The sequence below is a fragment of the Periophthalmus magnuspinnatus genome, chromosome 12 (assembly GCF_009829125.3).
Source record: "Periophthalmus magnuspinnatus isolate fPerMag1 chromosome 12, fPerMag1.2.pri, whole genome shotgun sequence".
Lineage (NCBI taxonomy): Eukaryota > Metazoa > Chordata > Actinopteri > Gobiiformes > Gobiidae > Periophthalmus > Periophthalmus magnuspinnatus.
Genome location: NC_047137.1, coordinates 12038017 through 12061733, shown reverse-complemented (window position 1 = coordinate 12061733; position 23717 = coordinate 12038017). Strand labels below are relative to the sequence as shown.

The 23717-nt window shown below is 40.9% G+C and overlaps 2 protein-coding genes across 3 annotated transcripts in view; one reads left to right on the top strand and one right to left on the bottom strand.

The window, feature by feature from the left end:
• Positions 1-3211, top strand: part of dpysl2b (dihydropyrimidinase like 2b) — a 36083-nt gene extending 32872 nt beyond the window's left edge. For both annotated transcript variants that reach the window (XM_033975982.2, XM_033975983.2), the window contains exons 13-14: positions 540-705; positions 1344-3211. In XM_033975982.2, coding sequence (XP_033831873.1) covers positions 540-705; positions 1344-1435 — 258 coding nt within the window. In that variant the 3' untranslated portion in view covers positions 1436-3211. The remainder of the gene's footprint in view (positions 1-539; positions 706-1343) is intronic.
• A 1435-nt stretch (positions 3212-4646) lies between these two features.
• On the bottom strand, positions 4647-23094 carry LOC117379226 (uncharacterized). Its single transcript, XM_033975904.2, has 22 exons — positions 22660-23094; positions 21805-22482; positions 21666-21698; positions 21419-21585; positions 21291-21333; positions 20525-20650; positions 20086-20409; positions 19076-19225; positions 18313-18567; positions 17423-17641; positions 16036-16182; positions 15605-15835; positions 15147-15323; positions 14146-14358; positions 13577-13681; positions 13358-13495; positions 13155-13262; positions 13022-13059; positions 10935-12942; positions 10432-10623; positions 9585-9696; positions 4647-5598 (listed from the first exon to the last, which is right to left on the bottom strand). Exons 2-22 carry the CDS (start codon positions 22447-22449, stop codon positions 4994-4996), a joined length of 6036 nt encoding a protein of 2011 aa, XP_033831795.2. The 5' UTR covers positions 22450-22482; positions 22660-23094; the 3' UTR covers positions 4647-4993.
• Positions 23095-23717: the final 623 nt, after the last annotated feature.

Below are 23717 nucleotides of genomic sequence, written 5' to 3'. Positions count from 1 at the left end.
TGGGATTGAATGAATGAGATGATTACCATAGAGGCAAGCAAGTGGCATACTCTATCCTTTAACAGAAAAGTTGCATACTGCTCCTTTAAAGTTAATTATTCATTTAGAAATATACTATATATTATTAATGCTTCCTATTATAGGTGGCATTACGCAGACATTCCACCATTCAAAAGGTATTTTTGTTTTAAATTGTTAATTGCTATGGTAGTGGTCCTAATTTTTTATTCTGAAAGCCATGGATTTCTACAAAATTTTCTCTCACTTTCTCAAGTGTTAAGGCTGCTACAGCAGTAACAGCGACCTTCTTGTGTGTGCATAACCATCGCTGTAGTGCAATTAAAGATGCACACTGGCACTGATTGTGTTGTGACAGTGTGAGGAGGCAAATATAGCATTTTCAAAACAATAATGGTGACATGGTGATCAAAATATGTTCAACATGTGTTAACAATGAATACCCCATAGTAATCCCCCCTCTCAAGATGTTAGTGACATGCAGTAACCATGGATGCTAACTGCTGCTCCTGCTGCTGCAGCTAGCTGAGCTGAGGGGCGTACCCAGAGGACTATACGACGGCCCAGTGTGTGATGTCACCGTGACTCCAAAGGTCATGACCCCTGTGTCCTCCACCAAGACGTCGCCCGCCAAACAACCCAACCAGCCGGTGCGCAACCTGCACCAGTCCGGCTTCAGCCTGTCTGGTGAGTGCCACTTCCCCATTTCAGACAACATTCCTTTGAATATGGATGAAGGAGTGTTGTGCATGTTGTTGAGAAACTATTCAAGCAGTTTTAATGAAAGTGTAAACCCTAAGATCAGGGGTGGAAAGTAACTACAAATACTCACATTACTATAATACTGTAATTTTTTTTGAGTAGCTTTTTAAACCTGTTAAAAAGTAACTAGTAACTGATACTCTGAATAGTGTTTTTCATGTGTACAGGATGTAACTGTACTTATACTGGAGTACAAATGGATGCTTTCCACCACTGGTTAAGTTAAAGTTAATTCTTGCATAGAGAACAAAACTACTAAGCAAATTAAACAATAAGACATCTTTTTGGCTGTATTTTTATTTTATTTCAAAAAAGTACATTCAGTGAATGTATTTGTCCTAATAAAATAGAAATGGCATATTGCAAAATTAAATACAATTTAAGGCAAACCTAGTACACGTAGTACACTATAATTTAGTGTTTTGACACTTAATTACACACTGTTTGAATAGTGAAAAGCACAAAATGTGACTTTTCAATTTGTGTGTATGAATCCAGTTCCTGCTGTTCTTTTCCACTCTAAAGTACTAGATCTTGAACTCTGACCTCTCATTTTGTCACAGGGGCCCAGATCGACGACAACATCCCACGCCGCAACACGTCTCGCATTGTGGCACCACCAGGGGGCAGGGCTAACATCACCACCCTGGGTTAGACTGCTCACTCAGCGCTGAGGAGGGAACAGCGCTCTCAAGATGGCCGACAAGAGCTTAGAATCCCAACACTAACCTCTGGAGGGGTCAGAACCCGTCCTCTGTGCAGACCTGTCCATCCTTCGGTCCGCCTCCTAAACTCCAGTGCCATCTCTACATGTTCCCATTCTCTGCAGCCCAACTTCCGTCTGAAAGGACACAGTTCAACACAAAAGAAACAAGCGTCGGCCTCGTGATGACAAAACAGAAAACTCTTATTTGAGCACTTTTGACTTTGTTTTTTATACACTTTCCATGTATGAGTTGAAATGTGTTGTTCTGACAGCAGGATCAGAATGTTAACAAACGGCATCCATTTTTTATTATTTTGGGAGTAGCATTTGTACATAAAGAGCAACTTTCAATTACCGAAGGTTAAGCTTTTTTCTTTTATTTAACGAAAACTGTACCTCCTTTGTACTTTATTTAATTGAGCTACAGATTCTTTTCATTTCCCGGAGTCTTACTTTGTAACAAACACGGCAAACTTCCATTATCTTAGTGATACAGAATTTAAAAAAAATAAAAAAACATAAAAAAAAACATTTGACCCATTACCATCAGAATTATTTTAAGTGGAATTTCTAAAATCCATGGAAGCAAGAACAGGATGAATTGTAGAAAAGGGAAGTTTGAAATAAGAAAATAACATGTTTTAAATGATTTTAAATTGTGTTGTCTGCAGAGCTCAGGTTAGCTGTCTCGATAAATAAAAAGAGTAATCCTTCTTTTAGTAAGACTGATGACACGTGTGAATCTTAATTTGTTGTTTTGATGTCTTGATGCATTGACCAACAGTTAACACGTTTAATTTCTGATTTCCAGCTTGTGCCTCATCCAGCTGGTTCAATAAAGGCATAGGTATAAACAGGTATAAACGAACAGAACTTCTGGCCTTACTCCACACTCACCTCTGCTCAGTTTGGTAAGAGCCAAACTCATTTACGCTTGTACATTTTTATTAACATCCAGAATGTTTCTACTCATGGCAATCCTTTTTTCCTTTCTGCTCTTTACGTGCCTGAACCTGTACAAGTTACTTAGCTAGTTTGTTGTTTCTAATTACTGAAGCAAAGTGAAGGATGTATTATATAAAGGTTGTGAAATAGCCAGGATTAACCGATTCAAAGGTGCCAGATTTTGCGTTTGAACAGGCTCTGTGGTTAGAGCCGTGGTATATTGAAGTGTGTACTTTTTACCTTGTTGTTGACCTGCTTCAGTGTGTATCTAGGAGCCTAGAAGGGCTGAGCACTATTCATTGTTTCGCTTTAAAGTACTGTAGACCGGAGCTGATGTGTCGCTGGTAGTGGGCAGTGTGGTTGTTGTGTGAGCTATGGGATGTGGATATAGGACCTTTTTTTTTTTTTTTTAAGGTAGAAATTGAAAACATCTCAAAATAAAAAAAAAAATCCACATTTTCCAGATCCTTAGTGGAAGTGCATGCCAGAGGATTGTAAATCTACGTAGACTGATGTAGAGTTTGCATACACATAAATGTACCCCTGAACTTGCTGTGAGGCAGATGTGCCACCAATTTTACAAATTGCACAAAGTATACTAGTTTTTGGCTAACTGTATGTAACTAGTCATATATAATAGACTACGCTCTCAGCCCTAGGCTCTTCTAGTACAAAAAGTACAAACAAATGCAGCAGAAAGTCACAAGCTTCTGGAATATTTCATCTGTGTCATAGCACAAACAGGTGGCATCAGAAAATGTACTCATTGGCTGTATTTAATTTAAAAAAAAAAAAAAAAAAAAAGAATTCACAAAATAGGACAACTGTTTGGTTCATTGTGTAGCATCCTATTGGAGATTGACTGGTCACATTACATTCCATTGGTCCTTTTATCTGGAATCTCCAGACATAGCATACTTTCCATTGTTTCCATTGTCTGGAGCTATTACAGCTACAGAACTTCCAGGCTCATCATAGTAACATTAGTTAATGGGACTTCACTTGTCCATATAAACTAGTCCAGACAAAGTGCAGATGTAATATCCAGGATCAAGTGTTGAAACACAGCAGACTCCCCCATCTACCAAAATATATCCCTCCATGGTCTACACTCCTCCATTGCTCTGAATGCTATTCTATGCTGTTATGCTAATGATATACAAGTGAAGTGTATGTATGCTGCTGCTGGCTGCAGACTGAGAGGAGCTTTATCTATCCTTTGTGAGACTTAGTGAACCCTGTGATGGTATTGTCCTGATGGCTTTGGGGTTTTCTGGGGGGTATGTTTGCTCACTATGGTATAAATGTCAGATACTTTGAATGACAATGTAAAGACAAAACAAGGACTGCAAAGAATTAAAAAAAAGAAACAAATTTGCGTCTTTATTTCCTGCTTGTATTTAACCATAACATTTTATAAAGCCAAATGGCAAAAAGTCTAAATTATTCCCTTCATTGCCTTTCAGATCAGTGCTGACATCAGTCACTAACAGATGACTTTTTTTTCTCAACTTCTTTGATTCCAAATTCAAACTCCAAAATAAAATGTGACTCATATAGATTTAAAACATCCTACCTCCCTCTAACATGAGGTGTCCAGTTATATTTATATTTAAAAAAGTAACTTAACTGAATAAATTACACTAAAAGGTGTATTTACAAAATACAAATATTGTAATTATGTTCAATAGAAAAGTAGGGGTAATTCGTCTAATCCAGAGGGCAATTATTCTTAGTAGTAATGTACAAGATCCCCAAATGCCATACTAAAGCACAAACTCCTGACCATCTTCAAAGTGAATGTGAAGTGAGTTATCCTGAGGGCTCAAACTTTACCCAGGCAAGTTGGTCTAGAAGTGGTGGTGAAGGCGAGGAGTCAGAAAATCTTGTGTTCGACTCTTCTATGAAAGTGGAGCACACAGTATGATTCTCATACCTACCGTTATGAGTTGGTTTATGCCTTTTGTATTGGCGTTACAATCTCAGGTTTACCTTACAAAAGAGTCCACACTTTACTTATTAGTGCTACATGTTATTTCTCCATTAACGACACAGCACAAATAGGTTTATTTAAAATTATTTACTCATAACCACTGTGAAACAAAGAATATAAAGAAATGAGAAATTAGCTTTAAATCCGAACAATTTGTCTTATAAGCTCCAAACAGAATTCAGTCTTTTAAAAGTTCATGTTTTCTAAGTGAACCGATTGAAAAATGTGTTTGAGTAAATAGTCAGCACACTTAGCAAAAGATGACAAATGGTTTTATGTAACTAACGCAGGTGAAGTATCAAAATTTGAGTAATGCTAGAATGGACTGATTGAGGACCACTGTCTGCTGTTCGTGGTGTTGTGGATACAGATATTCTAACAATTTTACACATGCATTAGTTAAGACTGAAGACAAAAGTTACTAACAATATCAGATCTAACTATGATCAGAGTCCTGTTCTTGAAGAGGTTCCACTAGCACTGCTAAAATGACTAGCCTAAACCCTCACTAAACCCAGCAGATCAGTGTATCTCCAGCTGTTCCATTTTAGCATCCTCATTAAAAAAACCTACTGCAATTTGTTTACCTCCTGGTCCCATTTCTCGAGGAGGTCCTGCAAGTTGAGGTTGAACACGTCGATACCTTTAGGACTGAGGTGCACCCCGTCAGCGCGGTACAGCCCGGTATTCGCGCCACACCGGATGTTATCATGCGATAAAGACACGCCCCCTAGCTCTGTTAGCACACTGTGAATGCGCCGGTTCACAGTGGTACGCACCAGATCCACCTCTTGACTGTCGCTCGAATGTCTCCAAACGCGACGCGGCAAAATGTGGGACCAAACGAGAAGACAGTGCGGAAAGATGCTCCTGATAGAAGCTAAATCTCTGCGCACCGCCGTCAACAGGTCAGTGGGGCTGTCGTTCAGGTCATTGCCCCCCAGGTGGATGATGAGCACGTCGGGGTTGGGCCACAGCACTTTGAGCTGATGCAGTTGGGGCAGCAGCTGTGACCAGGTCATGCCCTGGGTGCCCCTCCACCACAGGGTGACACGACTGGGGTCCATACCCAGCTGCATGCCCACCTCAGGGGACTTGGCCCGGGACTCAGCCCAGTAAACCAAGGAGTGTCCGCAGATCCACACATTCCTTTGCTCCACAGTCACGGGCTTAGCTGAAACACAGACCGAAAGTAGAAAGTCAAACTACTATTTAACATGATACATTTCAAAGTCATTTCAATCTTCATCTACAGTATTATACAGCAATAACATACATACAGAAAACCCATTCTCACAGCAAATTTGGAAAATTGGAAATAGAGTATAAAATTAAAAGTAATATCTTAAAAGAACCTGCGCAATATTAGCTTTAAATGACATGAAATGTATCTTGGAAATTCGTACGTCTAAAAATACAGTAAACTAAATTTTGACAGAAAAGGGTCTGAGTCTCTAATGTGATTCAGACTCAGAACTTTAGGTGTTTCCATAGCTGTTGCATTCATTACAGTACAGATTTGAACAGTCAACGCAATGCACTTTTTCTTACGTTGTATTTATCATGTCTTTAAAAACACAGTTATTCTTAGAAATAAAAAAGAAACGTCTGAAGCACCTCAAGGGTCAAACTTCTAGCTAGCGTTTTATAGCCTGGTAGATACGACATGAAAACGTAAGAAAGCTCAACACACTAATTGTTACGCTTGTTTAGATTTTAACAGCGAGTATAATTATATGGCCAGAAACAAAAAATCTGGTTATCACATTTCTCTTGGGCATGTAAACATAATCAAAAACACCTTGTTTCAGTTAATTGTGGGGTTATAATAACGCTTTGTACTTAATGCGTTGTACAGGCTCCACACTGGAAGTGGTAAGCTACTACAGTAGCCATAGCTGCCCTGGGGCAGACTGACAGAAGCAAGGTTGTCAATCTGTGCCAATGACCCGCACGACAGAATTTAGTTATGAGTAAAATGTGTTTATAAGACATGTACACAAACATTTCTTTGAAGATTTTTAACATCACCTACCTTTCCAGCAACTTGCCAAATTTAAACATTTGAAAATAAAAATCACGGCCAAACAGCAAGATTTTAAGTAACAGAAATGTAACCAGAAGTGTTATCAAATACAAGAACACATTTACAAAACAATTATAAACAGAAACTCAACTTCACCAGTTTAATCGGTAATGAGCTTACGTTTAAGCTTCGTAATGAAAACAATTATCTATATTTATCAACTACATAGATCTTTACCGTTTTTCCCCTACTCCAATACGAATCAGAAAACGTGTTTTAAACTCAGCCTACAAGTCCTAACTGTAGCTCCCAAATGTGCTACCGCCAAACCTTAAAAATAGCAGCGTATTCGTTATAAGCAAACATCACCCAAACACGAATGTAGCATAATTCATAGTAACAATGTTAACATTAGCTTGATGTGCTATGTTTACGCAGTCAAATGGAAGCAGTTTAGGCTAGAGATATCCTTATACTAACAAAGAAATTAATATTAGCCAAATATATTTTTAAAAATCACTTTTGATCCTTTCCATACATGGGGCTTTGCAAATGCAATGCAAATATAAAACTTAAACACATGGTGCCTTAAGGTCTAGCCTGGCCAGCCAGACCATTCTCTAATGCAACCAGAGGTACAAGGAACATATCCCTTTTCTCCAGAACAAAAATGGCAGCATTAACTATCTTTGCCAGTGTTGCCATAGCATGACTGGCAAAGATAAACCTGAACAATGGTGACGGTAAGTTGTGTTGACTAATGTTAAAGCAAAAGGACAAATAAAAATCAGCCACATTAATGAGCAACTCCAGCATTCAACAAAATCTGAGGGTGAGGAAAGAAAATACTTGACCTGGTTAAACAGAACTGAGAGAAGGTAAAGTTGCTCTGAATGAGTAGTAAACAAGACAGAAATCTTGGGATGGGATGGGAACCTAAAAACCCACTTTAAATGTAAAAGGGTGTAGGTTGGACTGGCTGACCAGGATAATTAAACCTTAAGCACTTCTGTGTATAATACATTTCACACATGTATAAATAGGCAGCTTTCATGTACTACCTGTACTCCAGAGTTCTATTCTACGCACTTCGACTTCGACTTTAAGCATGGAGAAAATGAAAACATTTACAGATGAGATGTGGCACTTCCCTGCTGTCGCGAGAGGGATGAATAGCCTCACATTTCTGAATGACTTGAAGGCGCAGACGGCATAATTTAGAAAGACTTCTGATGAGCGTTTCAGTTCAAGCAAAACCACGTGATGCATCACATTAAAAAACACATTTAACATACCTAACATTAAAGCTATCTATAATAACGGGCAGTCTGGCTGCAGATATTTTTAGACATTTATATGTACTAGCTATGCTATATATAAGCATTTGTGTTATAAATTATAAATGCATTATACATTCTCACAATGTAATGATGTAACAAAACGCATTTTAACATTGAAGAAGGCATTACCATTACCAACAAAGAGCCGTGACAAGTAAGCTGCTTGTTTCTGTAATTAACTATGACGAATTATCACGAGTCTCTACACCTGCAAAAACTAGACGGACTTGCACATGCATGGCGTTTGTAGCATTGAAACATGGGCGCAACTTCTGATGTGTGTAACGCACAACTATACAGCTAATATAAAAACAAAATGTTACTACTAATTGTAGGACTGGGTACTGATTTTTGTTCAAAGCAACAGGTAAAACATTTTTAGACTAGACTCATGTTTCTCACACTTAAAGGCAAAGCAAAAGAATGAAACAGCCTTAAAGATATGACAAGAAAATCATCATGCTTCTTTTCCTCATATTGATCCAAATTCTTATTAACAAATGGCTTTCAATGTTCATTTCCTGAGCATAATAGACTTTCAATATTTGCCATTTAAAACTAATAGTCAAATTTCTTTGTCTAAAGAAAAGTCTAAACTCATGAATTACATGGCCGAAAACCTCACAAAAGGTAGAAGACCTCTTGACAAAAAAAAACTAGCTGATCATTGACCATTAGAAATTGATTAAATTTAAATGATTAAAAAAGGATTAATTGCACAAGCCTACATAAATGTGACATTCAAACTGAGTCTGGATGTAACTGATGGGAGACTAAGTTTAGGTGTGACGTTATCAGCTTTTGAGTTTTGTTAATTTCATACCAGAAGTTAACCACCCAAATTGTGTGTGTTATGAATTTGTAAATTCATGTTTGAGTTTAGCATACAGAACATAAATCAGTAAATATGTGACAGTTGGCAAGCTCTCCTTTCTTGTGAGAAACACTGCAAAGACACTGAACAATACATTTGACGGATTTTTAAAAATGGTTTTCTCAATACCCAGCCCTAACAACAGACTTAATTAGAGTAAAAAATGAAAAGGTTTTACTGTGATGAAGAGATGTAACCGGAGTCTTTGTGATCTTTCTTCAAGCAAGTTTACGTCGATGAGGCCAACTTCAACCAGGCGGCTAACTAAAGACTGTTAGCTACAATCAAATAACATTAGGGAAGACTTACTGTACTGTACTTGGCCGTACCTACTGTAAATACAATACAATGAAGATGTATGTCCCCTGATAATAAATTAATTGATTTAAAAATTAAAATGTGTGCTATATGTAAAAAAAAAAATAAGAGTTAATCAAGAAGTTGCTGCTGTCACAGCAAAACAGCTCCAGATCAGACACAAGAGAGACAAGGAGGATATTGGCTGTCATCATGGTTTGTAATGTCCTAAGGAAATGACTTTTCATGTACTAAATCTAAATACTTCAAGACTGATCAGGGCTTGAATACATAACAAAGGACAAATACATTTTCACAGCACTGTACAATCAAGTTGATGCTACGTAGTCACACTCCATGGCTACTGTGTTAAAGAGTTTAACCTACAGAAAAACTGAACTACCTGCCACAAATGCACGTCAAGACGTGGTTCCTAAAAACCTCGAGTCTATATTAATCCTGACTACATTTCTGGTCTATATAGAATGCAGCCTTTAGAATGCTGAGTAAGCTCAGGGAAGCAGAGGGCAGATGACTCCTGACAGGAGAATACTCAGGGCTAGAGGCCTGTGGAACAGAGAGCCAGTTAGTACAATTAGAGCTCCATGGAAAGTGCTTTATACCTGGGACCACAGCTGAGCCATCCTTGTTCTTGTCCGATGATTTTCGAGACTCCAGATACTTCTTCTTATCCAGGTCCCTCTTATCCAGGATTCGCTGATTATACAGATCCAACTACACAAATGAACATCAGCTAAGTCCACATGCAGAATTTTAGATTTAGAAAAAGCACAATCTCCTGAGTCAAGAATGAGTCTAGATACTGAGCAACACTATGATGCTTTTAGGGGGAAAACACATTTTGTATAGTGGTGTACAATCTTCAGACACACTGTTGCCTCATTTTCAACCAAAACAGATAGTACTTTTGAAATGACACTCTCATATGCATAAAATAGCTGTTACTAATACTACTACTACTAAGTAGTGAGTAAATTCAAAGGAAAAATCACCTAAAGAGGAACAGTTTTAGAAGCTCAATTAGTAATACTAAATGCATGATACTTAAATAAACCATGTGTAGCCTGCGCTCACTGAGCTGGGTTTAGGTTATGGTTTAAACTTGAAATGACTCTCTGATCTGAACTGGATTTCAGCATTGAAACTGGCAGCCCTAATGAGACTCATGTAAGGTTCATACTATTTTCTGAATTAACAATAATCTTGAGAACCAGAACTCCAAACAAATGGGTCATCATGGCCAGTGTTTGTAATTAAGAATAAATCAGTGTTACAATTGTTATCAGTAAAAGTTATATTTGATAAGAACAGGTTTCACATATCTGTGTCATAGAGGTTACACTTACATACAAGTTCTTAAAGTATTGTTCTGAGCATAAAATATTAAAACTATACTCTTAAGTTAGTTTAAAACTATACTCTTAAGTTAGTTTATAGCTGTCCACCTACCTTCTCCTTCTGCATGTTCTTGATGTCCTCCTCACTCGCGATTGTGGCCTGGGACTCAGAGGGTAAATTGAACTGCACAGATTTGACTGGTCTGGCTGACGGCTGAGCCAGGGTCCTGACTGTCTCGATGACTTGGAGGCAGCGAGCTACAGTGGTGGAGATGGCCGGGTCTGTAGAACTTTGGCCAGGTGCCTGAGGGTTGTAGTGGTGAGTAGTAGTAACTATTAAGGCCATTGACGTTCCATTTATTCCAGGAACAGTGTGGCATTGTAGGTTATGAAATTGTAACCAAATTTGTACCAAAACAGGAAGCAGGAAATGAAGCAGATTAACCTATTATTTGTAGGGCATTTAGTCTTTGATATATCCTTATATACCACATTAAAATTATGTAAATATACTAAGGTCAATATTAGAAAAGCTTCAGATCCATTTCATCTATTGTACATGAATTGTTTGATTCTTGTGATGTATGGTGCGTGTGAGGTCCTGATCTGACATACCTGAACAGCAGAGGGGACAGTCTGGGCAGTGGCCTGTCCAAGGAACGACAGGGAGGAGAGAAGAGGGGCCTGTCCAGCGGGCCGTTTGGGAGGGGGCCCAGGCGGAGGTCCTGGTGGGGCTTGAGATGCAACACGTTTGGGCGGGGGTCCTGGGGCCGGTCCAGGAGGAGCTTTAGAGGCACTATCCAGATAAGATGCCTGGTTGTTGGGGTTGGAAAAAGCTTGAGGAATCTGGACATCCCAGCTGTCTGGGACTGGAGGGCGCTGGTACTGGGCAGGAGGGGGCCCTGGAGGTGGTCTGGGAGGTGGAGTGCCCTCACTGATGGAGCGAGTCAGACTTTGCATTTGCTGAGCTTTTTGCAAAGCTTCTAACTCCTGCTGGTCCAGGAAGCTCTCATATTCATTGACTGGCTTCCGGGCAGGTTCCAAGCTTGCTGATCTGACTGGAGACGAAGAGTGAAGGCGGTCCACAGAACTGGTTCTGCTGGAGCCCACTTGCTGGACCTCCCGCTCCAAAGAAGCTGACTTGGGAGCGGAGGATAGTATTCCAGCTTGTGATCGGAGTTTGGTCATGTCATCAGAGGTGAATTTCAGCCCAATACTTTGCAGAAGACTCTGGATCTTGTCGTAGGGTTCGGCCTTCTCCAGCTCTCTTGGTTGGAGACTTGGTGGTGTAGGGCTTCTGGTGGGTTGAGTGGGTTTTACTTCAGGCAATCCGACGATCTGAGAGAAGCCAGTGGTGCCTTCTTTTAGTGCTCGCTCATGCGGAAGCAGCTCATCTTTGGGTGGGCTGACGTATTTCTCTGGAGTAACCTTCTTCTTATGAAGCATGTCAAGGAACCGGTCTAATGGGGGTTTTTCAACTGGGGGTGGAGGGGTCTCCTGTTTAGGAGGGGGGCTCTTTGGAGCAGGCTCTTCTGGAGATGGGGGTCTGAAGGGAGGGCCGGAGGGAGTAGGGCTCTGCTGTGGTAGAGGGCTGTCATCTAGAGGTGCTCTGTGGTAGGGATCGTTGGAATAAGATTGGCCTGGTGTTGGTGGGTATTTTGGATCGAGGTAGCGACTCTCAGGAGGTGGGTCGTAAACATCATAGCGATCAGTGTAGCGTCTGGAGGGCTCACCATAAGGAGGCTCAGGGTAGGATCTGTCCTTATAGGATGGCGCCCCATAGGGGCGGCGGTCATAGTACGGATCACCATACCTGTCTGCATAAGGATCTGCATAGCACTGCTTCCTGTACACATTGTATTCTCTGTCATAGTATGGGTCCCCATAAGGTTTGGAAGGGGGGTATTCTGGAACCACTGGTTTGAACTCTTTCAGAGGAACAGCTCTTCTGCCGTGGTCATAGTCGATGCAGGTCTTGCCTCCTTGCTCCGTCACCCTGGGCTCCATGACCCTGGGCTCCATGACCCTGGGCTCCATGACCCTGGGCTCCATGACCCTGGGCTCCACCAAAGCCTTCTTGTATGCAATCATTTCATTGAGCTCTTCCAGTTCCCTCTTCTTCCGAGCCAGCTCGTCGTCCATGTGGCGTGGCGGTCTGGGACTTGGCTCGCGTTGGCGCCTGTACTCGTCCCTCTCGCGGCTGTAGGTATGCCTTCTGGAATGCTCTTTGCTTCTATCTCGACTTCTCCTTGGGCTTCGACTGCGACTCCTGCTGGAGCTTGAGCTCTTGGATCGTTTCCTGGAGTGCTCTCTACTGTGGGAACGCTTTCTGGATCTGTCCCTGCTCCTGTCCCTGCTCCTGCTCCTGTCACTGCTCCTGTCTCTGCTCCTGTCCCTGCTCCTGTCCCTGCTCCTGCTCCTGGAGCGTCTTTTGGAGCGGTCTCGGCTGTAGTGATCTTTACTAGAACTGCGCTTTGACTTCACTCGTCCAAACTTATCCCTCTCTAGACTCTTTGATCTGGAGCGGGATCGATGGCGGCTGCTTGCACTGCGACTTTTACTGTCCTGTGTTCTTAGGTTCTTCACTACAGCCTTTAGTTTTTCTGCCTCTGCCTTCTTCCTCCTAAAAAAATATATATAAAGAACTAATGAAAAAGTCCAAGGTGCTGAATATTACAAAGAAAGACATTTTAGAAACTCACTCCTCCTCAGAAGGCATGGACAGCTTGATGGTCATTGGCTATGAACAATAAAAATATATTATTGTACTGTAATATAGTGCACTGATGGTGTTTTATCTACCACTGGTTGGTCTTGGCTCTTAATAAGCCTCACCTTGTGCTTGTTGGCAGTGACTCCAGACAATTTCTTCACAGGCAGAAACATTCTTTCAGTGTAACGTTTAATTCGGATCGCCTGTTGCTCGCCCTCCAATGTTTCATGCTTGAAAAAATGGACAGCGCAAAACATTTTATATAGAAAAGACCATAATGCAAAGAAAAGTACTCAACAGAAAGAGTTAAAGAGTTAAATCTTACCGGGATAATGCTAAATTCCACCTTCTCATTGAGCTCCAGTTTCTTCCTCTCAGCCACCTCAGACAATTGGAAGTACAGCTGGGGGCTCTGGCTGCATTTGATCAAACCTGAGCTGTCAGAAAACTCTATCACAATGCCCTGGATCAGACAAAGCCTCATCAGAATCAGACACTAACAACTATAGAAAGGCTCATTTTCTGTCAGTGTAGAGGTGCTTACAATATGTCGCTCCTCTGCAGACTCCACAAACGAATCACCGAGGATCTCTACGTAAGCCGCTCTTTCCTCGTTGGTTTCTCGCCGAGTTGCAATGTTAAAGCGTACCTTTGCACAAATACACATGTTGTTCTCAGACCCCTGTGTTACCTTTGCACTACTTTCACTATGGTTAATGCTAGAATGTCGGGTCAGGACGGGTGGCCTGCTTGAAGTGATGAAGTTTAGGCAAATGATTAAGATTAGAGTATGGTTAAGTTTAGAAACAGGATTATCTTAAAGTGTCGAAAATGGTCAAGGAAGGGGTTAGGAAAATGTTTTGGGTTAGTTAACATGTTAGCAGAAGTAACTTTAAAATGCATGTAAAATAACTGGCTCAAAACTGTTCCTTCTAGGTGTGCACTTATTGTGCAAAATGTGATCTACAACTTCATTTAATTTGCTTTAGAACTAAATGTACAGATGCTTTAGAAATTAATCATCCATTGTCAAATCATTTCAACATCTACTCACATTTCTAATTAAAACCAAACTGTTAGAACTCCAAATATACAAGAAGAGCAGCACCTTACCTTGTCTCCGACAAGCATAGTGGCCCGTGTTAGTAGGTCTTTGTGTCCAAAGGAGAGTTTCTTCTGCTGTCCATCTACAGTCATCACCAGCAGCCCAATGTCAGGTTTCAACTTCACATCCTCTTTTTCCTCTTTTTTCTCCTCCTTCTCTTCATCCTTCTCTTCTTTACTAGGCTCCTCCATTGATTCCTCCTTCTCTACCTTGATTTTTACCTGTAGCATAAGAGAATAGAAAGGGTTTCTTTACAGTGTTCAGCTATTTGATTTGGTTCTGGGTCCAGAATTTTTCTTTAAATCCATTTTTATCTTAATTATTGACTTGAAATTGATTTAGGTAGATGGATGCTAGGCCAGCCATGACAACATGCTTTTTCTGTAAAAAGGTGAGAGACCTTAGATTTTGTTCTAAATTAATTGAATAAACCTGATTGCACAGCTCTGTTTGACCTTGGTCATTCCTCCTTTCCCAGTGTCTCAAGTCAGGCTGTAAAGAAGATTTTAGTCTGGATTTAGCCAGCTAAATGGGGCAGTAAGCTACATTCAAATAACAAAAGTCTACAATTCTGCTTAATATTTACTTTAACTCATTTTCTACTGTTTACTAGATTTTTTTAAAGATCAGGCACAGTTAGCTAAACAATAACACTGCAGACTGTGTACAGATTATTATGCGTATTATCACTGATACGTATGCCATATAACTGACGATAAGACATGACTGAATGTCAACCTCTCGATTAATTGCTCAGCCCTACTCTACAGTTAGGTACAAAGCTAGCTAAGCTCTGCACAGTCAAAGCAGCAATGGAAAGACTTTGTTACCATGCTGATGCATGAAGTTAATTTGAGCTTCCCGGACAAAACTGAAGTAAAAAAGCAACAATTAGTTAAAAAAAAAAAAAAAAGCAAAAAATTTTGTTGTGCTGCCATAGGTTGTGCCATTCTGAAATATCGAAGTGCATATTTCATCAAAATGTAAGTGCATGAGTTCAAACACTAACCTCAGGGAACAGAGGTGTTACGTTTCGGGCTGGTCCTGATTCTGGATCCTCCATTTCTTTCTTGATCTCCTTTGGAGGGTGTTTGCAGATGGCTTTTAAAACAGTGCCATTAAAGCGCTCTTTACTAACAACTTCATCCGGGTCTGGCCCACGCATCATGAATCCCAGAGGAGTCAACTACACATACAGATGAGAATAGCAAATTGATATATGCGATCATACAAAAGTGACAAAAAGACTAAGACAGGGTTCAAATTTGGTCTAAACAAAGACACTGAAGCTAAAGAGCTAAACAAAGCAATATGGAGTACCTCATAACTGGATAAAGGAATGAAGTAGAAAAAAAAAGTTCAAAAATATTAACATATGGCCATTTTGACACTAGTACCAGTTCAGTTTAACATTAAATAGCCCCAAGCTGAGAGAAAGTTTATCAAAATAAGTCGTCATGTCTGCACCTTGTCTCGAGCAGCAGCCAACGCTGCAGCCACCTCCTCCTTTTTTTTCCTCTCAGCCTCCAAGCGGATATCCTCCTCTTCTTTCTTCTTCCTCTCCAGCTCCTGTTTTCTCTCCTCTATTTTCTGTCTACGCAGCTCCTCCTGCTCCTGTCGCTTCTTTTTCTCTAGCAGAAACTGCTCAGAAATTCGATGAAGTCTGTGGAGGCGGATAGCATGCTTCTTTTTTTTTACCTGTGAGTGAAAACCACAATTGAGAGCAAATCTGAAACAGTATCAGTTTGTTGTAACAGATTTGCAAAAAGGACATTGATGAAAAAGAAGAAAAACACATGTAATATTATCTCATTCACTCCAGTCCCAATTGCAATTTTCCATTAAAATACTGGTACTTCTCAAAATAAGTAGGATCATGAGTAGAGAGTTGCTCTGACCTGTATCAGGGTAAATTCCACCTCTTTATTGAGGTCACTGGAGCTGAACTCTGTGTCGCTGAAGTTCTCCTTTTTATCAAATGGGATATTTCCATGTTCCTCTGAAGTTAGGGTGCCCTGTACTGCACCCAGCTTTTTGATGACACCCTAGAACAAATAATGGAGCGAAACTGAAAATTAGTTAAAAGGCAGAAAATTAAGATCCAATGATGTTCTGATGAACATCTGATAGTTAAAAAGGCCAATAAGGCAGTGGAGAGGGAGAGGAGCACTCAGAAAGGCTTATATATTTGCTTAGCACTGAGACTGTGTTGTGTCAGTTTAGGGCTTTATGCTCAAACCTGAGAAAGCCTGTTTTAATGAGGATTACATAAATATAAGTATATCATCATTACTGTCTTATCATATTCATTTACACATTTATATAATGCAAAATCCATTTTTATTTATCTTCACTCCAATATAATACTTTATAATCTCTTGAGGCTGTGGGGGGCATGGATTTATTGTATATATACGTGCTGGAAAAAGTTTGAGAAGCACTGCCGTAAAGGCACTTTAAACATGAGTAGTCCTGGTTCAGGAGTCAATATTAGGACAGGCCAGGATCAGGAAAGGTTAGGCTGCCACATGTCAGTTTGCCTCTCAAAGAGCTGGAAGAGGAGGAAAAGGAGGTCTGAGCGCACACTGCTGGAGTAAAGCTTCCATACTGCTTTCGTTTATGTTTATGTCCAATTTCACCTCTGCTAGTTTCTAGAGTCATCGTGGAAAGTTGCTGTGTTGCTTTAGCCAGATCTCTTTACATAAAAATGTAATAATCACTTCTATGGGCTAAACTTTTGCATAATAAAGGCCATTTAAAGTGCAGGTTACGTAAATCTCTTAATGTTGACTATTTTTTAGAGAAATAAGATTTCTCTAAAAATTGTGCCTAGTCTTTTCTAGTTTTGCAATATTGGTGAAGGTTATAATTTACTTCCTGGTTGAACACGAGTGGCAGATATGACATATGTAGAGGTATGATACCTAGCAACCAATTTGTTAACAAAATGTGTAACACATGTGTTTCATTGAATCAATGTTTAAACAATCAGAAAAATGCCTTCCTTATGTGTAAACTGTCTGCATTTTGAATGGAATTGATGACAGTTTTAGATATGTAGAGGGATTCTAATTAAGGACTCAGCACTGCTTTCTGTTTTTTGTACTTTTCACCTCAACTTTTTTCCACAAATGATGTAGAAGTATGATAAATATATACCATAGGTACTATTCCACCACACCAAGTCAAAACAATCGGTCAAATACTTCAAATGATTACATCAACAGAAGTAATTTAAAAAATCATCTTGTGGATGAGACTGCCCCAGTGTTTCTGGGTTCGTACCTTCTCCCTCTTCTCCTTGGTGTAAGTGAAGGTGAACGGGATTTTGGGCTTGATGTTGGCAGCTCTCTTCTTGCCCTTAGATTTATCGATGAGGAGGTTCATAAGCACTTGGTCGTACTTCAGCAGCGTCACTCCACAATCTCTGTGATCAAACGTCACGTTGGTCTTGTATGGTCCAATCACTGCGTGAATCTGACCCGGATATCCCTTCGATGTGGCCTAGAAAGAAGTAAAGTCATTCAGATAATTGTAGTTTCAATGATTTGTTTATTTATATGCATCCCATTAGCTAAGAGCAGTGCAATCAGATAGTGTTCTTGGGTCCATCAAATTAAAGAGAAAAGAGGGAGTATTACACTTCTATGGAGTGTGAACATGGTGACCTAATTATGTTAACATTAACCTTTTATTGTTTTGAAAATGCTATATTTGCTGAAAACAACATAACAAGTTTCATAAGTTTAACTTTCATTTTTGCAGGTCTGAGTCCCCCTCCGTTTGCACTAAATCACTCTTCTTTCAGAGAGATTACAACGCAGTCAGCCTGCATCTCGCAAATTAAACTACCGCACATTGCATCAGGTTGTAGTGTATTGTTTTGTATCATGTTTTTGTTTATTTATGGAAAATTGCCATGTGGGAGCATGGGAGAAGTAGGCTTGAGGCATGAGCTTTGAACAGGTGCCTACTGTTAACCATAAGGACTGTTCAAATAGGACCCAGGGGAGATCGCTAGATTACTCAAACATGCATGGATGCATTTTAAAACCTCTGGTAATCTACTTTAAGGTGATTCACTTTTTTGGCCAGCAATCATCTCAGGTATTTTTTAATGTAGCCCCCCCAATCACTGAGAACTAAAATCGTAACATCCATCAAAATTGACCAACCGAGGGCTCAATGATGGGCTGGCTCACAACCCCCTCATACAGCCCTGTGTCCAATTCGAAGTTGGACAGGGGGATGTCTGCTCTCATTTGGAGGGGTTGGTCACTCAGGTCTTCTGTAACTGCCTGTGCTTCTGCCTCATCCTCTTCTTCTTCCTCTTCATCTTCTTCCAGCTCTTCAGTGGCCAGTGAACTTAGAGTGAAGAGCAGAGGCTCATTGACTCTGCGGATCCGGATGGCGCGCTTCCCTGCACGGAGCTGTGGAAAAAATATTGAAGAAAGTTTTCTTACTTTTAGTTTTAATTGGATGAACCTTCTACTAGAACTGTGGATGAAGATGAAATCAAACGTCATCATCCCACAATGGGGAAATTAAAGTAAAGTTGAAGAACGCAAAATAGGAAGCATACAATCAAAATATAAATAAAAAAACAAACTATTAAAATACGTAAGACCTCAAATCTATCAACACTGTGCTAGTAGAGTAAAGCAATAAGGATACAAAAGTATTGTGTACAATAAATGGCTATGAGTATGGTTATGTATAGTGTAGCAGATAATCAGGAAGTGCACGCTAGCATGCTATTTGTTGTTAGCTTTGGTGTCTGAGAGCTGTGAAAAGGGCTCATAAAATCATTGTGGTGAATAAGCGGGATGCTCAGAATGCATAAGGCAAGTGAATAATAACTTGACTTATAATGAACTAGTTTTTAATGACATGCAGCAAGCATCATCAACCCACACAATTCCAGCCGACATTTCCTACCTCGATCACTGTGAACTCCACTTCTTCGTTTACATCTTCTTCCGTAAAGTCCACGTCGCTGAAGTTTTCAGTGATGTCAAATGGAATCTCTCCATGAGGGTCGCACTTGATCACACCTTCAGTTTGGCCTTTAAAGCTCAGGATTACGCCCTGAAGAACAACAGAAATTAAATACTTAAGATACCCAGAGCCACATTACTCAGATAACAGATTTTCACAATAAATTAATTGTACTTTTTATGTTACCATAGTTCTGATGAATCAAGATTATTTTGAACTAAGGTCCAATTTTGTCTTAGCACATACACTCACTGTATAAATCAAACTTTTAACAAGTCATACACTGGTCAAAAATGATTACTTAAAGATTAAATATAGCTAGCAAGTGAAATTTATACTTATTAAATTAAATTAGATCATATTATTCAGAAAAAACAAAACTTGTGCAATAATGAGAAGAATTAAAGAATTAAATGAAATGAGAATCTAGATATGTTATTTAGTAGTATCTGATAGGGCTGTCATGGTACTGAAATTTTGAACTTGATTTCAATTCTAAGGAATAGACTCGATACTCAATACTGATTCCGATACCACGATTATAATAAATAATAATAATCTAATAATTATAATAATAATTAAAAACTCCATTTAGTCATCCAGGTAGGTTCCATAGTGGTCCATAGGTGTATACTACTCTATGTCGTCTTATACTTGTTCTGATACAGCTGAAGAACAATACAGCTATTCAAGAAAAGTTCATTTCTGTCCTGTGAATGTAATTTTTAGTATCGATACTTCCTCAAATGAATATCTAGTTTTGAGACCAGTTTTAGAATCAATTGGTATCTGATTTTCAATACTTTTGATAACTCTAGCATCTGTTTTTTTTCCCCTCTAATTACATGCACAGTTTTATATTACCAGCTACACTTTTCTCCACTATGAGATCAATAAAGTCACCATCTATCTCTTTTCCTGTTCTCTTGTAAAGCCAGCACAGCACTTGCCTTCTCCCTCATCTCGCCCGTGTGGTTGAAGGTCTCTGGGATCTTGGGCCTGATGTTGGTGGCTTTCCGTTTGTTTGTGACTAAGTCGGTGAGGAGGTTCAGGAGGATGTGGTCGTTCTCTAGCAGAGTGACAGAGCAGTCTTTCTTCTCATAGGTCAAGTTGGTCAGGAGCTTGCCTATGGTCACATTGACTTGCCCGGGGTAGTTGCGCTCGCCCGGCGCAGCCTCCTTCAGGGGCTGGCTCACCACGCCCTCATAGATTTCGGGGTCCACAATCGCCGTTCCACCTTCTGGCACCTTAATGTCAGTAGCAATATGCTTGTTCTGTAGTACAAGGAAACAGGAAACACATGAGGAATACAAATAAAGGTGAGACGCAGAATTTTGTCTCCAAGAAGTTTAAGATATTGTGAATATGGTAAAGAGAAAGGATCCTTACATTTTCATTAAGAGCAGTGAAGTGAACTCGAACTCCTGTGACCATTGATTTGGGATTCCCAAAAAATGACGAAAAACTAAAGGTGAACTTCACCTTGTCGTCTCTCTCAATAGATCCGCTTGATGGCTTTAAATATGAAAACAAGCAGGTTAGAAATCGCATCTGAATTCAGGAAGACTAGGACCATCTACTTTTCCATCACTTTCTACTTGGCTGTACCTCAGACCTTACCCCTTTGGACCAAATAGTCTAATATTTTTTAGAACTGCAAAGAAAACTGCAACAGATTGACTGCATTGTTTTGGAAGTGGGTGTCATTGATTTTGCAGTTTAACTTATAGTTTTACTAGAGAGGAGAAATAATTATTGTCCTTTTTACTAATCCCCGTGTTTGTCACTTTGTCTGCCCCTGACGCTCTTATTGGCTGGTGCAGCAAAGGCAAAATTTTTTATGGTTATATGACAGAGCAGCTCAGGGTCACTCAGACACCACACATGTGAAGTGTGCAGTGGCTTCAAAATCGCCTGTGAGGATTCAAATTTGGGCCTTAATAAAATAATCCTGTAGTGTGTAGCAGTTGTCACAGTGTTTTAGTGTCTGTCAACCTGACCCTGCTTCACCCCCTGCTGCCGCCCAGTTCTACATAGTACAAAGCAAAGTTGCTGAGTGGGGCTGAGTTGGGTACATGAATCCAGAGCAGAGTAGAGCAAAGTAGGACTTAATGGAAATACAGTAAAACAGCTTAAAATGCTCCATGGCTCTTACCCCAACGTAAGATATTGTACCTATGGACCGGCCTGGTGGAGGTCTGTGAACAAAAAAAAAAAAATGGCGTAACTTATTTTCAAACTCTACTCCATACTAAAAGTATTGTAGAAGACGAGTGGACCCACTCCTTAGAAACTGGTTTTCCCAGCAGGCCTATATGTTTGAAGACCTTCTTGGATTTTGGGGGTTTGTTCACTGGTTCTGTTCCTGGAGGAAGAGGTGCAGTGGCACCAGTGGCCACTTCAGCAGGCTTTGTTTCAGTTCCAGGTGGGGCAGAGAGCAGCGCTTTAATCTGCAGCATAAGAAGTCAGAGTCAGGCAAACATCAGAAACATTCCAAGGTCAGGCAAAACAAATGTATAGTGTGACTGACCCAAATGGGCTTTTCTGTGTCGGCCTCAGAACTCTGCAGTGATACACAAAGACAAAATGCGTTATGGAGTTAGCGTGAACAAAATCAAAAGTGGCAAAAGGAAAGTACACTATTTGTAATATATTGAGGAAGCCCTCACCGCTCCACTCCAGCTCCCAGGAGGGAAGCCCGGGAAGCCAAAGGGTGGGGGACAGTCTGGAGGAGGAACTACTGGAGGAGGCAGTACTGGAGGAGGCAGTACTGGAGGAGGCAATACTGGAGGAGGCACCCCAGGAGGAGGTAACCCCACACCTGGAGGAGGCACCCCAGGAGGAGGTAACCCCACACCTGGAGGAGGCAAGCCTGGGGGAGGTAAATCCACAGGGGGCAATGGAGGGGGAAGGGCTGCAGGAGACGGGCCCAGAGGGGGAGGTTCTGGGCCCCATGGATCTGTGGGTAGGTCCCAGGGAGGTGGTGGTCCTGGTGGACCCCAGGGATCTCGGGCCCGGCACTCTTCATGCCAGCGTCGCCACTCTTCCACCCTTCTCCATTCCTCAGGATCCCAGTCCCGAGGTGGGTGAGGACCCCACCCCGGAGGCCCACGGGGGCCCCAGTCAGGTGGTGGCCCACGAGGCCCCCAGAAATCAGGTGGTGGAGGTTCACGGGCCCCCCACCCACCAGGAGGAGGGTGCCAGTTATCTGGACGAGGCCAGCCACCTCGAGGCCCCCAGTCTGGCCGAGGTCCCCCCCAGCCAGGAGGTGGTGGGCCCCAGTCAGGCCCCGTAGGAGGATGTCTTGGATCCATGACGGAGCAATACTATTGAGACTGAGGAGAATGCTGCAAAAAATAGCACAACCCAAACTGAATATTGATTCAGAAAACACGCTTCATACGTTTTAGTTTGTTTAAAAACACACACACACACATAGTTGTTGTCGAAAAACATCACACACAATTACGTATTGATAGCACAAACTTCCAACGAAAAAGACATCATGATGTACATGTTCTTACCAGCTGATCTGTGGCTCTAGTGCAGCTCCATGGCTCAGTCTACGTGCAGCACCAGGCTGTAAACAAACCCCTGTGTTCAGAAAGGAGCTCCAGCCGCCAGCTCAGACACATGAGTGTCTGTATACTCTTTCTCTAACCTCTTTCTGTAACCTGAACCCAAGCTCGCCAGTGAGCTCAGTTCGGCTCAACCTGCAGTAACTGTCTGGACACAAAAGCTAACAGAGCTAACCGTAGGTGAGTGAAACTGAAGCTCCTCTGGATAAACACAGACCACAGACTTTATCAGCTGTGAGAAGGAACACGGGGTTTGTGTCCAGATCATTAATAATTGTCATTCAGACAAAATGTAGGCTTCAATCTTCACTAAATCTAATGTAAATAGCTAAAGCTAAGCGCCACTGAGAGGCAGACACGCCACTTCCTGCACAGCGAGACACGGAGCGCAGGGGAGCGCCCCCTGTTGGTCACCCGGACCACTGCAAGGGCCCACACCAGGGGCCAAACCGGGCCAAACCATGGTCTAAAGTACGACTGTTTAGTTCCTACATTGCACCAGAACATAAGGTAGCTCGCCTTCTACAACAGGGCTAGAACACTACTTCTTAGCAGCAGTGCCTCGCTGCTCAGGGTGGACTGTGATTGAAACAACTAATTAAGGTTTTTTTCGTTTATCTTTATTTAGACAGAGTGTCCAATGAAAGTACCTGACTTTTTTCATGTTAAAATACAGAACAATACAAACAAAACAAATTAGTACACAAGTCCATTTAACACATTGAAAACAGGAGCAGGTGTGATTATAAATGTTTATCATCAGATTATAAAAGTGCATTAGTGGCACCAGTGTATCCAGTTTTGCATGTCCTTGAAATGTATTCCATTTTTGGGAAACAAAATAACTAAAATCTTTTTTTCCCCATTTCAGTTCTAGTGCGAACAGTTTTTAATCATGATATCTTGTATTACAAGTTCCCAAATCAAAGTTCAACAAGGAAGTGAGATTTTCAGGCAGTCTATCAAATAGTCCCTTATAAATGCATTTTATACAATGTTGTTCT

What these genes read in the sequence shown, in the direction of transcription:
- LOC117379226 (XM_033975904.2), bottom strand. Translation starts at nt 22,449, where the DNA reads ATGGATCCAAGACATCCTCCTACGGGGCCTGACTGGGGCCCACCACCT. An exon ending in CCAAGGAGAAGAGGGAGAAG is followed by an intron (nt 16,183 to 17,422) that starts GTACGAACCCAG and finishes TATTTGTTCTAG; the next exon opens with GGTGTCATCAAAAAGCTGGG. An exon ending in TCCATGCCTTCTGAGGAGGA is followed by an intron (nt 12,943 to 13,021) that starts GTGAGTTTCTAA and finishes ATATTTTTTTAG; the next exon opens with GAGGAAGAAGGCAGAGGCAG.